This window comes from Eutrigla gurnardus, assembly GCF_963514095.1.
Source record: "Eutrigla gurnardus genome assembly, chromosome: 8".
Lineage (NCBI taxonomy): Eukaryota > Metazoa > Chordata > Actinopteri > Perciformes > Triglidae > Eutrigla > Eutrigla gurnardus.
Window position 1 is genome coordinate 11,764,351 of NC_139922.1, and position 15,760 is coordinate 11,780,110.

At 40.9% G+C, this 15,760-nt stretch overlaps 1 protein-coding gene across 1 annotated transcript in view; it reads right to left on the reverse strand.

Moving 5' to 3' along the window:
• Positions 1–1,111: 1,111 nt before the first annotated feature.
• Positions 1,112–15,760, reverse strand: part of klhdc8b (kelch domain containing 8B) — a 181,982-nt gene continuing 167,333 nt past the window's right edge. The window contains exon 6 of the mRNA XM_084015586.1: positions 1,112–9,889. Within this exon, the coding sequence (XP_083871712.1) occupies positions 9,693–9,889 (197 nt within the window). The 3' untranslated portion in view covers positions 1,112–9,692. The remainder of the gene's footprint in view (positions 9,890–15,760) is intronic.

The following is a 15,760-nucleotide window of genomic DNA, read 5'->3' on the forward strand; positions in this document are numbered from 1 at the left end:
ACATCATGCTGTATTAAAGAAGATTTGAAACTAGCAATTGAGAGAATGCAAGTTGAAGGCACTTTAGCCCCGGCTTCACTTTCCAGAACCGGAGGTTTTCCGTTGTAGTGTCATCAGCTGTCTCGTGAGGACTGCATCTTGTGTGACAGAGAGGGAAGAAGAAAGACACTGACCAGCGTCATATATCCAGATATCACCACTGTGATGTGTTCTCCCGCTATAGGAGCACTCCATCCATGCGCTGCATTTGAAGTGGGTTTTGATGTCAGCTTCATCTATTATGGATCCGGTGACATTTTTCTGACAGCAGCCCCCGATACGCCTCTGAGGAGGCTGGCATGAAAACAGATGCAAGTATGCACTTTCCTGTCATTAACTCTTGCTCTTTTTCCTCACTTTTCCTCCACAAGACGGTTCTGGAGTCAGGCAGGAAAGAAAAAAAACGAACAAAAAAAAGCACACAGGACACATGGAATCAGACAGCAAGTCAAAATAGTTTATTGTAGAACAGGATTCATAGTTGAGGCACTACCTCACATTAAGTATAGGCACTGAACTACTGCACTGGAGTCACAGCCACAACTCGGTCTGAAACCAAAGCCTGCCAGCCACGCCGACGCTGGCTACAGCTCCACCCACAACATGTCATCACACTCCGAAATATTAAAGAAATGCTAAATTAGTTGATCGGATGTGGATCTATATGTACGAATCGAGGGGGTAAACAGGGAAATATTATTGTTATTAATAAGAAGTGGTGGATTTTTAAAAGGTTTTGTCACTACTAGTAATTTAACTTTTACTGTAAGTATTTTAAGTTTGTATTTAATCTCTATTTCACGTCGCATCTGTTTCAGAGTAAGATCAAAAGTAACTGATGAGCCGTGTGAGAATGAAGCTTCAGCTGACACTGGAATTGAAACGTGCTAAATTGGTTCTGGTAAGTAAGAGAGAGATCCGACAGATGAGAATTTTACAAAACACTTAACACACCACCCATCGAGCATTGTGACTGAAATCAAACCATCAAACCTAATTCTACCTAATGTTTGGTCCTGCCCGTCTATCCTGTCTCAGAGAAATGTAGCCATATGGAAAATGGAGACTCTGGAAATTATGTTTCAGCTAGACTTTAAGATGTGTGACAACGAGTAAAAAATGGCGTTGCATTGCGCAGATTGACATTCAGGGAGTACATCAACAACTCACTATGCAGAGAGGAATGTCTTATAACCCTTCTTATCAATTTAAAAAGCCATTGATCGCCTCACTGGTGTAACAATGTGGCTGGCAGGCTTCGATGAGGAGACATTACATCACCCATCATCCTTCAGCTCATTCAGTCTTGTTTCCCCCCGGATTTTCTCACCTCAACCAACAATCTAAGAGCACACTACCATGTCACACTGAGCAATTACATTCATCAACAACCACAACAAATATTATTATGATTACTGTTGTATTATAACAATGAATAATAACAAAAGTAACATCATTACCGGCATCCTTGTCTGTGTGAGCGGGTGATTAAAAGGAAATGTCGCAGAAATGTAGTTGCTAGAATCATACTATTATTTGGGAGTTGTGCCATAGTTTCTAGTTTGTCTCGGTTTCTGCTCGTATGTAATGATTTTTGTCATGTACCCATCTACAGTATTTATGACCCCAGTCAAAGCCAGCAAATTCCTAAAAAGTGTCTTGATTAATGGAATAGTTTGACTTTTTGAGAGCATTGCTTAATGCCTCCCTTTTTTGGTAGTTAGATAAGAAGATCAAATCAGCCAGCAGTTAGCTTAGCTTAGCATAAAGACTGGACGTGGGGGGAAACTGTTAGCCTGGCTCTCTTTTGAAAAATCGTTTCAAAGATCTGCCTACCAAGTCTTCTCAATTAAAGTCGAGCAGAAATTAAAAATGCCCTCATAACCCTTTTAGATCACATCCACGGTCATATTTTTCACCTATTGTACAGTATGAAAAAATTTGCAAAAATGAATTTCTTTATATTACAGAGAAGTTTGTGAGCTCATCTTTTCAACGATCAAATAAATTCCACCCAATGTTATGCCCCGCCTCCACATCCTGTTTCACTCAGAAAACGTCACCGTAGAAGCTAGATAATCTTGAAAGAGGGTTTCAGCTCGACTTTAAAGTAATTAATACATTACATCTCTTGAGTTCACACAAGCATACTAGCTAAGCTAGACTAATTGCCTCCAGGCTCTAGTGCCACGCATGATGCATGAGTGGTATCAATCTCTTTCAACTCTCAAAAAATAAAGAGAATAAACATTGTTTCAATATTAGCTTCTATCATTTAAAATGGACTGTTAAATTAGTTGTTTAGTTAGAAATGGCCTCTCCAGGCCTCATCACCATATTACACCATGTTTCAGAGGTAGCGAATAGGCAGGTTGTGAAAATATAACTGTTTAACGGTTTGATTTCATGAAACAAATTTATACCCGTGGAAACATTTTTATTAATTAAAAAGGAAATGCATGTGGCTGCAAGGATCAAGTGATCAGCATGTTTTGAAGCTCTGTCACATTTTTATGATGTTTAAAGGGCCACTCCAGCTATTTATTATTGCACTTAAAAAATAAAGTCGGGGGACTCACAAGCTGCATCAAAGCTAATCCTAAAAGGACTTTTTACAACTGTTTTCACAGACTTAGTAGTACTTATTATGAGAATCTTCACAGGTAAATTTGGTGGAGTGTCCCTTTAAATGTTAGAAATGAGTGTTCTACTCAGAAATTGAATAGAAGTAGAACAGACATGACACATCAACTGTTTTCCATGTTCATTTTACGAGTACGAAAGAAAAACAAGTCCCAGGGAGTCAGTTAGCTAACAAGCTAGTGAGTTAGCAAATTTCACTACTTTAATGCACCTGTTACAGAAAATTAGGCGAACAAAGTTCTGAAGATAATAAGTATAGATAAAGCCTTCATTTGTTAAATTTTAGTTATATGCTTGGTAACATTACTAATGTTACTCCACTACTAGCCTTTACTGCAAAACCTCACTTTAGTTTGTGATTTACAGTAATTCGGTTTACTTATGTGGACGTGGTCCTACAGCAGTCGCAGTGGAAACGGTGCACATAACAATGGCCGCCACTCTGACCATCCTGCTACGGCGATTTTAAGAGGGATGTCTGTTCTACTCCTATTTTATTTCTGTGATTCTAACAATATTGGTGAAAAGCTGAAACAGAAATGTGTTTGTCTCGGTGGACGTGATCTAATTTGTGTAAAACTGTATGTATGTTGGTTTTTTTGCTCTTACACAATATTGTTCGATGTTTCAAGTACTAAGGTCATATCTGACTCCAATCATTGTGACTTGAGGGTCAGTGCTGTGTGGCCTTGATTTACCGTAAGTGCATAGTTTGAAGTTACTATGTGTGGGAATCTATCTTCTCCAACCAAATAATCACACAGTCGTCATAGGGATAAAAATACAAAGTGAAAAGCATTATAACATAACAAAGGATTTAACTTTTTAGTTACTCCCTTAGATGCCATCTGAGGGAATCGAGCTCCACCCTTCCTTTATGTTTAGTGTTTTCATATTTCTTATCACCTTCAGAACATTTCATTCAGTTCAGTGAACCTCCCAAATCACATTTGCACATACAGTACAGAGCACATGGCAATATCGATCCACTGAGAGCACAACGCTGTTCACCAGGTTTCTACCATGTCAATCACTGTAGGGAAACGGCACAGTGAGAGAGATTAGTACAAGAGGGGGATTCTGGGTTTGCGTTTCCCAAAATGTCTGCACAACCTACTTACACTTGAACACTCATACAGTGACAGAAGCCGCTGTTTAGAGATAGAGATTATTTGAAGCATCTTGGTTCACTCACAGAATAAAAAAGTATTTATTCTGTTATTTTATTTTATTTTTGATAACTCAGAAGGTTCTAAATCACTCGACAGGTTAAATTACAAACGAAACAGCTTCATTGTTCCAAATATATCTCTATTGTCTTTCTTGTCACACTAAATATAACCTTTTGCAGGCATCTCTACTGAATCACCACATATTAGATTTCACATAATCCTCATCCCCAGTATTATACAAACCGCTGCTATGCATCTGAGCAACACGGTGACAGAAAACAGATTCTGTATTCTATTAAAAATATATTTGCGAGCGAAGCAGAGCTTTGCGAGAGCACATCACTAGTGACAAACACTTGAGGGAACCCAGCTCAGAACTGGAAAACACCACGACACATCTGTCACCTCACAACCTCAAGCCACGACACAAACTAAATAATGAACAATTCTCAACAAAAATAAAACAATACAACCTCATCAATAATAATCAAGGGGATGTTTGATAGGTTTCAACTACAGGCCTAAACAGGAAACAAAAACAAGAACACATTGGTATGCTAATGTCAGAGCAGCACATTGATGCTACCTGCAGGTGTTAACACTGTTCCCTGTTGCCCAGGAAACTGGGTTTTCCTGCACACAAGAAAAAAAAACAAAGCTGGAGAGGCTGTTAATTGTCCCATATAAGACACAGTTCTGGATTGGATTCATAAAACTGAAAACAGTGTAAATTCAGCATCTTCTGGCCCATCTTTGCACTGTGCTGAATGCACCCGTTGTTTTACCAGAACCTGAGTCTGTAGGCCTTTTTTGTGTGAATTAAGGCACAGAGCGTGCCATGCACAGTGTACCTACACTAAACAGGGCCCTGAATGTATCTTGGACAAGAGGGTGCATACGGTATCTACAAATGTTTGAGAGGTATGATACACAAGGCAACTTTTTGAGGCAATGCAGAATAAACAAATGTCTCAATGTTATTTTCTGATGGCTTTGCTGAAGTTTATTGACACATTTTGATCAGGTTATAGGTGCAGCCACCAATCAGCTGATATCCGTTCTCAAACAGCTCTTCAGCCATTCTTAATAGTTTTATCGGTAGTCTCTCTAAATCTGATCAGAATAGCTGATTAGATGACTCATTGATTCTGAATTTAAAAATTTTTCTTCATCTGCATTTAAGCCTTCCATCTAATTGGCTCTGAGAGTGACAATACGGCGATCTCCATGACATCGAGGTCGAGTGCGGCACCGTTTTTCAACAATTGTGCTGAAGCTCGCCCTGGAGCGCCCAGCAGGACGGAGCATTTGTGTCCAGTGGTGTCGCTAGGAGCCGTGGGGGTCAACACCACAGAGATCACACCTAAATTGGTTAATATATAGACGTAGTGGTTCAGCCCACTGATGTTTCGGTACCTGCTGTGTGTGTGGTCAAGAGACAGAGAGAGAGGGAGGGAGGGAATATTATGGGCCCCGACATACACCTTACACCCTGATGAAATGTCAGGAAGGTGTGACGGTATGAATAAACAGATAGCGCCTGAGCTACTTTAGTTCTGTAAGAACATATTATGCTAGAGCATCATCTGCTGATTGCCTGCTGAAAGTGTACATCATGTAATTAGCTGCTACCTGCACTGAAGCATCCTGCTCTAGTTGTTCAACCTGCCACCAGTAGAGAGATTTCACTCCAACACTGATGGGATCAGAGAGGCAGCGAGATGGAAAAGTAAAACAACAACCGGACAACCAAAAGAGAGGGAGCTGGCTCTGGAAAAGTCCCAGAATTCGGCAAAAATTTGTCAAAAACCTAAAGCTCGTCCAGTTGCTGACGATAAAGTTCAAAGACTACGAGGGCCTGGATGACTTAGAATCTTCAGACATTCGTTCGCTTGTAGTTTTGTCTATGTTTTCTATTTAAGTTAATGCCTTATTGTGATTTATTCTTTAGTATTTGTATTCCTTTGGAAAAGTAAGCACTGATATAAATTACTACCGTTACACACGCAGTCTCACAAACTGCAGCTGGTTCAAGGCTGGTCAGAGATCTTTATAGACAACATGATCTCCGTGTTCTCGCCGAGCTTTTGATAGATGGAAGCGTGTGAGTGATTGATGGCGTTCTTGCCCTCCGGCTTACAACTCCAAGCAACAGTGTGTACAACGTGCGTGCTTGTGTGTGCGTGTGCCTGCAGGTACATAAGTGAGCTGCTAACACACTCAATTAGATGCACACAATGCAGCAGCAGAAATAACCAGCTGTCAACTGCCATCTCGTCTGCGCTGCAGCAGCTTCAGTGCTCTCTCACCGACTCTGTTAACAAGGTCTACCAGGATGCAGAGCAGAAACATGTATAAAGTGGAGCATGATGTGTGTGTGTGTGTGTGTGTGTGTGTGTGTGTGTGTGTGTGTGTGTGTGTGTGTGTGTGAGAGAGAGAGAAACAATGCTTATATTGGGAGTTAAAGATAGCTCCCTTTTCCTGTACAGTATTAGTGATGTATCTACGACAGCGTATTAGGGCCACTGTCGAAAAAAAAAAAAAAAAAAAAAACGGAGCTGAGAGAGGTGGGCAATACTCCGAGATTAAAAGTCGCAAATTTGCTAGTTTAAAGTGGCCCATTTGCCAGTTTTAAAGTGACAAATTTGCTACTTTAAAGTGGCAAATTTGCTTGTTTATTAAGATGCTAACAACTGGCATTTCTGCTAGCTAACTTCCCATGAATGTCGCTTTTATCTTTCTAATTAATCCATCCCAACGTGCGACAACGCCAAACCACCCGATCAACAAACACACATAAGATGACAATTTGGCCCATGTAAAATTAACCAACACTAACCATCAACAGCCATCACCCTAAGGACCTTAGCAAAGCGTTGATACACGTTGGGATGGATTAATTAGAAAGACAAAAGCGACATTCATGGGAAGTTAGCTATCATAAATGCCGGTTGATGGCATCGTAATTACCTAGCAAATTTGCCACTTTAAAACTAGCAAATTTGCAATTTTTTTCTCAGAATATTGCCCACCTTTCTCGGCTCCGTCCCCCCCCCCCTTAAAGTGGCCCTAATACGCCGTCGTATGTATCTGACTCATCTCTCTCCTATAAATATATACCAGTCTTTTTACAGTTTACTGGATTTGGAGACATACTGTTTTAGGTCCTTTTCCCGTCACATTTATTCAGTTATTTAAAATAGTATGGATGAATGTCGTCTCTAAACCATAACAGCTTATTGCTTATATAAGGATCATTATATGTGAATGATCTGATCTGTCGATCCAATCTGGCTTCAATTTTCCAGTTGCAGTCTCAGGCTCATCTATCAGGTTGGAGCACACCCTGCCCTAACTCACCTCGGCATCAACTCAACTCTGGGGAATTTTAAATTTTTATCAAGGCCAATGTAACTTACCTTTGCTCTCCAGGAAGAGGGGAGGAGGTAAATTAAACTGCTAGAGCAATAATCCAAATGTTAATTTAACTACTTTAGTTGGTGTCTCAATAAAACGTTTCACTTTAAGCTGGAGTCCATTATTTTTGGGCTGTTGTTCCACCAAACCAGCTGAGTCACAATTGACTCTTTTACAGTATATTAATATTAGGACTGGCGGTGCTGAGCTCTGGCAGGTTTGGGTAAAAACAGCTACCAGTAGGCAGGATGAGAAAGACAGAATAACACTGTGCTGGGCAATTCCTTTGTTTCCTGCCTGACCTCCTCTGCTGTCACCAAGTCCATCACAAAATATTCTACACTGCACAGCCTCACCTAACCTCAGCATAAACAAACCCAGCCTCCACCACAAGCCCGTTTTTCGAGCGTTAGTTGCTCACCCACTGTGGGACGGAGAGGTCGTGAAATGTTTGTAACAGCTGCAGCCAACTTGGATTCACAGCAGGTACAATGGATGTGACTTCTCAAAGTCTGTATGTTCAGTATGTTTCACAAGTGTTTTTTAGGCAACACGGCGAACAGCGTTTGGCAGTTGTTACCTAGTAACAGTAACAATTAGTGTAAGGGATTATGATTATATATATATATGATCGTCTTATTTATGATTATTTAAACATAAAATGTAAAGTATTATCAGTCTGTTTTAGTGCCAGTTACATAACAAACGTAGACCTGCTTATTTTGCATAACAGATCAACTTATTTTAACCCAAATCACAATCTTTTCCAAAGCCTAACCAATAAAATTGTTTTGTTTCGCAAGTAAACCTACAGTGGGAGTTTATTTTGAAAAGACACTGAATGCATGTAATGAAGCTGACACTAGAGGGGCAGCTACAGCGTCTTAGTTTGAAGTGTCGGGCCACTGAACAAGCTGATGGATGAGACAAGATGGTAATGAATTACATAATGCGACCGATTACTTTTGGCTGTTAACTAATTATTTAAATAATTGCATTACTTTTTTCAAACGGTAATATGTGATCTGCAATTTACTAGATTTTTCAACTAACTTGCCCAACACTGCAGGGGGTAGCATATTAAGCCATTTATTAGGCAAAGTGATGGTTTTTTGAAATATACTGAACAAACAGGCCGACGGTGGAGACGTGGAATATGACTCAGGACTGAATAAAAGGGGCATTTTGATTCATTCCCTTCCTGAGCAAGTTATGAACCTTTCAGTCTTCTTTTAAGGCAACAGTTATTGACTCTTTGATACTCAAAGAATATCAAGACTGGTTAAGCAAGTAGGTAACAGCTATTATCATGATAGTACACTGGAGATAAACCAAAACAGGCTGTTTCAGTCCCTTCCACGATTCTGCAAAAATAATTATATCCTTACATAATACATAATTTAAAAAAATGTCCTCCTGGATAAACCTAGAGGAACAATATTGCTTCAAATTGTTGCCCAGGTATCAGCACCTTCAGAAGCTCTTCCCATTCTATCCACCAACAGGCCGAGATCAAATTGTACTGCTATCAACCATAAAAGTCATGGGGAACATCATCTGTCAGGAGGTGGATGTTGGGATTATTATTTATCTGTGTTGATGTATCACACAGCAGGTGTGCAGCAGGTCTGTAATATGTCCCGGCGCTACAGTGTGAATAATCGTTTGAGCCTAGGTGACTGAGGTGGATGGATGCGTAGCAAAGCGAGACGCCGGCAAGTTGGACAACAGTCTTTTCTGCACGAGAAATAAGTGACTGTGGTCAAACGTCGGCCAATGCTTCAATCTTTGTAGAAACGGACGGGCTTGGACTAGCAGTTGCTTGTGTGAAAGCATGTTATGAGCCACTGTTGATGACACCATGGTAGCAGCTGCTAGCAGTGCTAACCTTCACACATATGCAACAAAAAAAGATGACCCAAAACCAGACATTCACATTCCCCAGAACATCACTGTCCAAAACGCAGCCGTTGTCTTTAAGGTCATAGAAAAGTGTCCACAGCAGGGGAGAGCAATGCTGCTGCAAAGAACTGATACGGATATGGCCCTATCTTCCTTTAATATCCAGAAAAGTACCCTGCTTTTATTCTGAAAAATGTTCAACAGCTCAAAGGCATGTTGGTTCTCCATACACCACATGTATGTCTGGGTTTTTTTCTTTTTCCTCTGATTTCCCCAGTGTAGAAAAGCTGTCAGATTTCTGTCGTCGCCAGTCACAAACGGTCTCTGCAGCTGAAAACGCTTGTTGAATGTCAAAAAGAGTTTCTTACATCCCAGTGTACATGAGGAATCCACATTCGGACAGAAAGGTAGGAAAGTAACAATCTGTGGATCCTGTTTGTGTGTTTTCATCCCATGTTCATTCACACACATGAATAAAATATCAATGCCTTTTAGCGTGTGTCTGTGTATGTGTGTGTATCACACTGTTTCCGGTAAGCAGAGGGCTTCCACAGCATTACTGGGTCCCTGGGCAACGCCGCCGATGACAAAGAGCATGCTGGTCGTTTGCAGGAGGGCAGAGGAGCAGCGTGCGGTGGGCATGGGTGCCACATACTCCCAGCGCCGCTTCACTGGGTTGTAGCTCTCCACCGTGCCCAACGGCGTCGGCTCATTACCTGCAAAATGGAAAGGAACAGGTCAGGATGACAGCAATTACATTCCAGCTGCAGCATTAGCCAGCTTTGTAATTCTGTTTGGAAAAACAAACAGAAACATACAAGTACTCAAGACTTGACAAAGATGATTTAAGCAAACCATTCTTTTAATGTGTATCAACAACTTGTCTTCTAAAGAAAAACGACACACACATATCACCTCCAGGGAAGGTGAGACACACACTTGTTCTGCACTGAGAGCCAATACACACGCAAACACACACACACGCAGAATTGTAAAGACATTAAAATCCAAGACAACACCTCCTACAGCCATGTGACAGAGAATTCCCATGACTCCATCTCCCCCGGTTGTCGTTAACATACTTAAATAGAGATCTGGGTGTCGATATAATAATCACTCTTTTCCCAAAGCAGCTTTTGTCTACAGCTATAGAGAAGGTGGAGTGAATATTGGCAACCGGTTGAAAGAATCACGACTCCAAATGAATATTGATGTGACTCCTCTGCTGCCTGGAAAAAAAGCAAATGTTTGAAATATTGTCACTTTAACTTTTCAAAGTTTTGGTGAATTTTAAGCAATGTCAAGGGACAAATGATATTTGAGGTTCGTAATTTGGAATTATTTTTTGTGACTCATCAGCAACGCTAACAACCCGCTAAATCCCAGATTTAACAAAGCAAAAATGTCTGTGAAAGAAAGAAAATAAATCCATATTTTCATTGAAATCCTCCTGGTCATTTAGAAAAGCTTACAGTGAAAGCTGTCAATCTACTCTGGCTCTATGCTGAATCACTGTTCTTTCACAGAATTAAGAAACGCAAACTAGCACAGATTCATTTATATGCAAATGCTGCAGGATATACATTTCATGCACATTACTGGATTTAGTGTGTGTTCCAGCAACACAATAACAGTGAGTCAAACCTACAGCGTATTTAAAAATGTAGGTGTAATATTGTCATGTTGCATCCTCAGGTCTGCTCTGCTTCTTCTTCCCCCGTTTCTCTTTCCCTCTCCACTCTCTCTCACCTCAGGTGCAATGCTCACTGTCATTATACATCAGCCAACGCCGAGTTGTTGCCGTTTCCATGGAGATCCACATCACAGCGAGGATCCGAATTATATGGATTGGTGAGTGTGTGGTGTTGGTGTGCGTGTCCAAGGAACACTATTATCACCATTCTGTTTAAAGAACAAAGTGTTGCCCTTTTCAAAGCCTCCTTTATCATTTATTATGAAGGCACACATGCATACCCAAATCAAACACACACACACACAGAGAGAGGGGAGAGAGAGAGAGAGAGAGAGAGAGAGAGAGAGAGAGAGAGAGAGAGAGAGAGAGAGAGAGAGAGAGATGTACACTGTGCTGCTCATGCTCAAAGGCTTCCTGCCGCTGCTTTGATTCTTTGATTCACAGGCGTCATGTCAGTTGCTCATCCAGACGCTCCCCTTCTATTCCTCCTCTCCTCTTTACTTCTATTATTCTTTTGGTGTTATCTCTTGCCTTTCTCCATTAAGCTCATTTTTTCCTGTCTTTTCTTTTTTTTTAATTCCTATTTTTTCACATTTCTTCCTTTCTTATCTATTCTTAGTCCTTCCTTGGAGACAATTTTCTTCTCCTTTTCTTAAGGCCTGCTCATCTGACCTGCTCAGGCAGTAACCTCCGGTTATGAAACGCAAAGCCATATGCTTAAATGACTCAAACTTGTATTCTTTCTAATAGTTATCAGGGAGCGACTCCTCTGGCTGTAAAAAGCAGTCAGATTACATCGACCGTAGTCCACAAACCAACGCGTGATGATGACTACGTCCACTTCTTATATACGTCTGTGGCTGTCCTCTGCTCAGCACCAGTTCTTTCCTCATGTCCTCCTCCTGGACACTCTCCTGTTCTTATGTTGGCTTCACTCTTTTCTCTCATCTCAAATTGTCTTTCTTTCTTCTGCTTCTGTTGCCCTTCCAGCTCTCAAACTCCATTCCACTACAGTTCTTAGTTTCTCCGGCTCTTTTCTGTCATGCACACAGTCACACACGCAATACACAAGCTGCAACACACAGTACAGCATTTTAACATTTTTGTTTGATATATATAGTTGGCAGGATATGCTCACGCCAACATTAAGCTTCAACACTGTTGGATCAGTGCAATCAATGAGTTATTTTATTGATACATTGTCATAATTTACTTTGCAGTCTTATTCTCCCCATTTTGCCTCAAGTTCCTCCTCAATTGCATTTAGAGATGGGACGGTATAAGATTAACAAAACAACAACAAAAAAACACTCACAATAGGTAAATCGTGGTGAAATTTCATTACCTAGAAAGTGAATTTAGAAAGCTGTCTAGCTTGATATCCTGGTGGAAAAGTGAAAATTAGAGCCTGATGAAAACCATTGTCTGTGATGTGTAAAACTAAATGCAAGGTAGAGTGATTCAAGTATGTTTTAGTGCCATTTTTAAGGGTTTTAAGCATATAATCACAATTATTTTGGCAAGGATTATCATGACCTGATTGTCTCATGCCTACATTCATTCTCCATTAACAATATTTATCACGGGCCAACCTTTTGAAGTAATGCTACTGTCATGTGTTACAGTGAGGTCTCAGAGTCAAACACCTCCCACACGCAGGATATTTCCACTGATACAGACAAGTTTGCCATAATCTTTATCACACATGGAGACATCGTGGTGATTAGAGTCGTGATGTGCTTATGAGGGGTGGCGTGTAAAATGCTAAATGACAGCAGCAAGTGAAGTAAGTAACTGTTGTTACTATTGCTTCTGTTAATACCACCACTAAAGTTAATGCTACTACTACCATACTACCAACACCAAATGCAGTTGGAACCCAAGGGCCTGGGCTGCACGAGATTTCTGCCTAAAAGCCTATTAAGGCAGTTTTTTCTCGCCACTGTCGCTGTAACGCTTGCCCCTGGGCGATGTTGGGAATTTGAAATTGTGTTGACTCTTGAAATTTTGAGCGTATTCTAGTCCTGCTCAATGTGTTAAGTGTCCTGAGATGACTTCTGTTGTGATTTGACACTATAAATAAAATTGAATTGAATTGAATTGAATTAAGCGGTGTGGCTACAAGCATGCAGCAAAAGAGTGAGTGGAGCATGGAGGGCTCACGTTCACCAGTGTGATGAAAACAAATCATTATATACTGTATATTGCAATGAAAACTGCTGCCTGGAATAGTTTGCATCATCAGTTTCAAAACAACAGGCTGCAACTTCATCAGAAAGAAAATACAGATTCTTCTGTTGCATTTTCAGCTGTAATATCGATTTCATCCTGTACAGTTTCCATCTCTATTGTTTAGTGTTACCCTTTCCTTGGCTCCCAAGTGTTTATTCTTCTGTCTTTTCTCTTCACCTCACTCTGACCTCCCGCTGCTTCTGTTTTCAGACAGCGAGACAATCACCGATCACTTTAGGTCAAAAGGAAACCACAGAAAACCTGCAGAAGAGTTTGTGGTTGAGTTTGGTGGTTGCTGTAAATAGCATCACACCTTCTTTAAGTATTCACAGTCATTCACAGTACTCTCATTCTTCACTGTCTCACTGGCTTCCTCTCGTTCTTTGTAACTAAGGTTCGTGTTCTACAAGCCAATATGAAGGCGCGTATTCGTCGGTCAACTGGCAGCACAACACATTCACCGTGACTCACCACAGCATGGCGAGAGGGAGCTGTACACACTGGTTAAAGACGGGACGACTGGACACCACTGCTCAGTGCAAGGCTGGATCTCTATACACCATGATGGCGTTTAGCAGCTTCAAAGCAGAAAAACCTAAAGCATGTATTCTATTAAACTGATAACTCATAGAGGCCGTGGTTAATTGCACTGGCATCCTGCAGTGCACCTGAAAGGATCTCATATATAGTACCATGATTACACCCCCATTACTTGTGTTGTGGAAAAATGAATCTGCCCAATAAAGATCAACAACCAGGATCAGCTTTTTCTCCGAGGTTTATTCCACTAAGTATTCTCATCTGCAGAAGAAAGTACTGTTCACCCCTGCCTTCTGATGCAAAGGTTCAGAATCAGCAGGAACGACCCTGAGTCTAACAACAATCTCCCTTTTAAGGAGGAGGAACCATGGACAAAGGACGGATCATGTCCTATCTTACAAAGACAAGATGTACAGGCAAGGTCAAGATTTACAGAACACAGGCGTCATAGTCCTGAAATTATCTTATGTCAATGTGGCACTCATGTTCATATCATCTACAAACAGGCATTCATTTTCGTCATAGCATAACAGTCAGATGAGGAGATGCGGATCGACGTCTGGCCTGACAAATATTCTGATTATAAAGTACAAACATCCAAAATTCCCATTACACTTGGCAATTGAAAGATGAATGTTCTTAATTTGACTACCTAATGCTGTAATACTTTAACATACATACTCTCCTTACCTCAATTTTGAACGAGGGAGACATTTCTTCTTTGTCTGTTTTTTTGCGTGTATTTGTATATGACATTGCCTATTTTGCTTCAAGAAAAATATCTTTACAAAAATATTTCCAGCATGCAGGAGAGGAGCAGCAAACCTGTTGCCCTGCTTTAAATTTAGCCAAGAGGAACTTGAACATGATGTATTTGCTCATAAATAAAAGAGAAACTGAGAGAACTCCAAAACTAACAGAGAGGGAGGGGTTGATCTCAGGAATTCATTTTTTCTCTCTCCAGAAAACGACTGGCTAGCCATCTCGGGAGCTAGCCTGTTAGCTGCCCAAATGACCTGACGGTCTCACTGGGCCTGCGGGTCCTCACATTTAAAAAACACAGAAATGGTTCCTTTCTTATCTGAAAATTAATTTATTTAATCTTTATTTTGTGTCATAATAATAACAAAATTACAATAGCTTCGCTCACAATCTCCACCATTGCTGCTGTTAGGCATGGTGCACAAAATTCACACGTCGGTGTTTGGGTCACAGTTAGCTGCATTTTCGTTACAATAGGAAAAGCAAAGCAAATTCAGAAAATAACTTTAAATAACCCTCTACCCGGGCTAAACCAACTAGCGTGCTACACCACAAGTGCACTGCCAAAACTTTCCAGGTAAAACTCTCTCCAGAATTTCTGTTACGCGTGTGAGTCATAACAACAAACAGCTGTTTGGGTCACAGGGCGCACCGTAAGGATGTCCCATATCCAACCGAATGTACTGTACCGAAAATGTCCAGCACAAATACACGTAATGTTACACCCTACTACCTACTCTAGTAAAAACACAACTGAGTGCATCTCCGACCCCCACCTGCCCACATAACGGTTTTCGTCGTGTTTGGCAACTACCAGCACACATGCTGCTGCGTACCTCTCGGCAGCCGTGCTGCTGCTCGCTTTTATTCTTTTGGATGGTGTGTTTGGCGAAGATAACGAACATCACTACCAGCAACTCAGTGCTGCTAAGCGGGCAGACAACATGCATAAGGGCACGGTTGCTTGAGGTGTATTATGTGTGCTTTATGACGCTTTATTGATTGCGTACATTACTGGTTGTTTATTGGCTCACTTTTATTCTTTTGGATTGTGTGTTTGGCACAAACAGTTTAACCATGATAAAAATCGTTAGTTTCAAGTCTTCTTCAATACAACATGTTTTTTTAGTCAATTATAGTCCCATTGAGAGTCAAATAGACCAAAGCAGGGTATGATTTAGGATGTGGTTAACCTGTGATTGAAACGGCCTTGCTACGGTTGCTCCCATGCTCCCGATTTAAATAAGCTACTTGAATTATGAGGCTAACTTTGTAAACAGCTTCAAACCAGAAGCCAGATGGATCCAGATCAAGTCGCTGCTCAGGGTCGCTGCTCAGGGTGCCGCTTGTGTTCATCGGA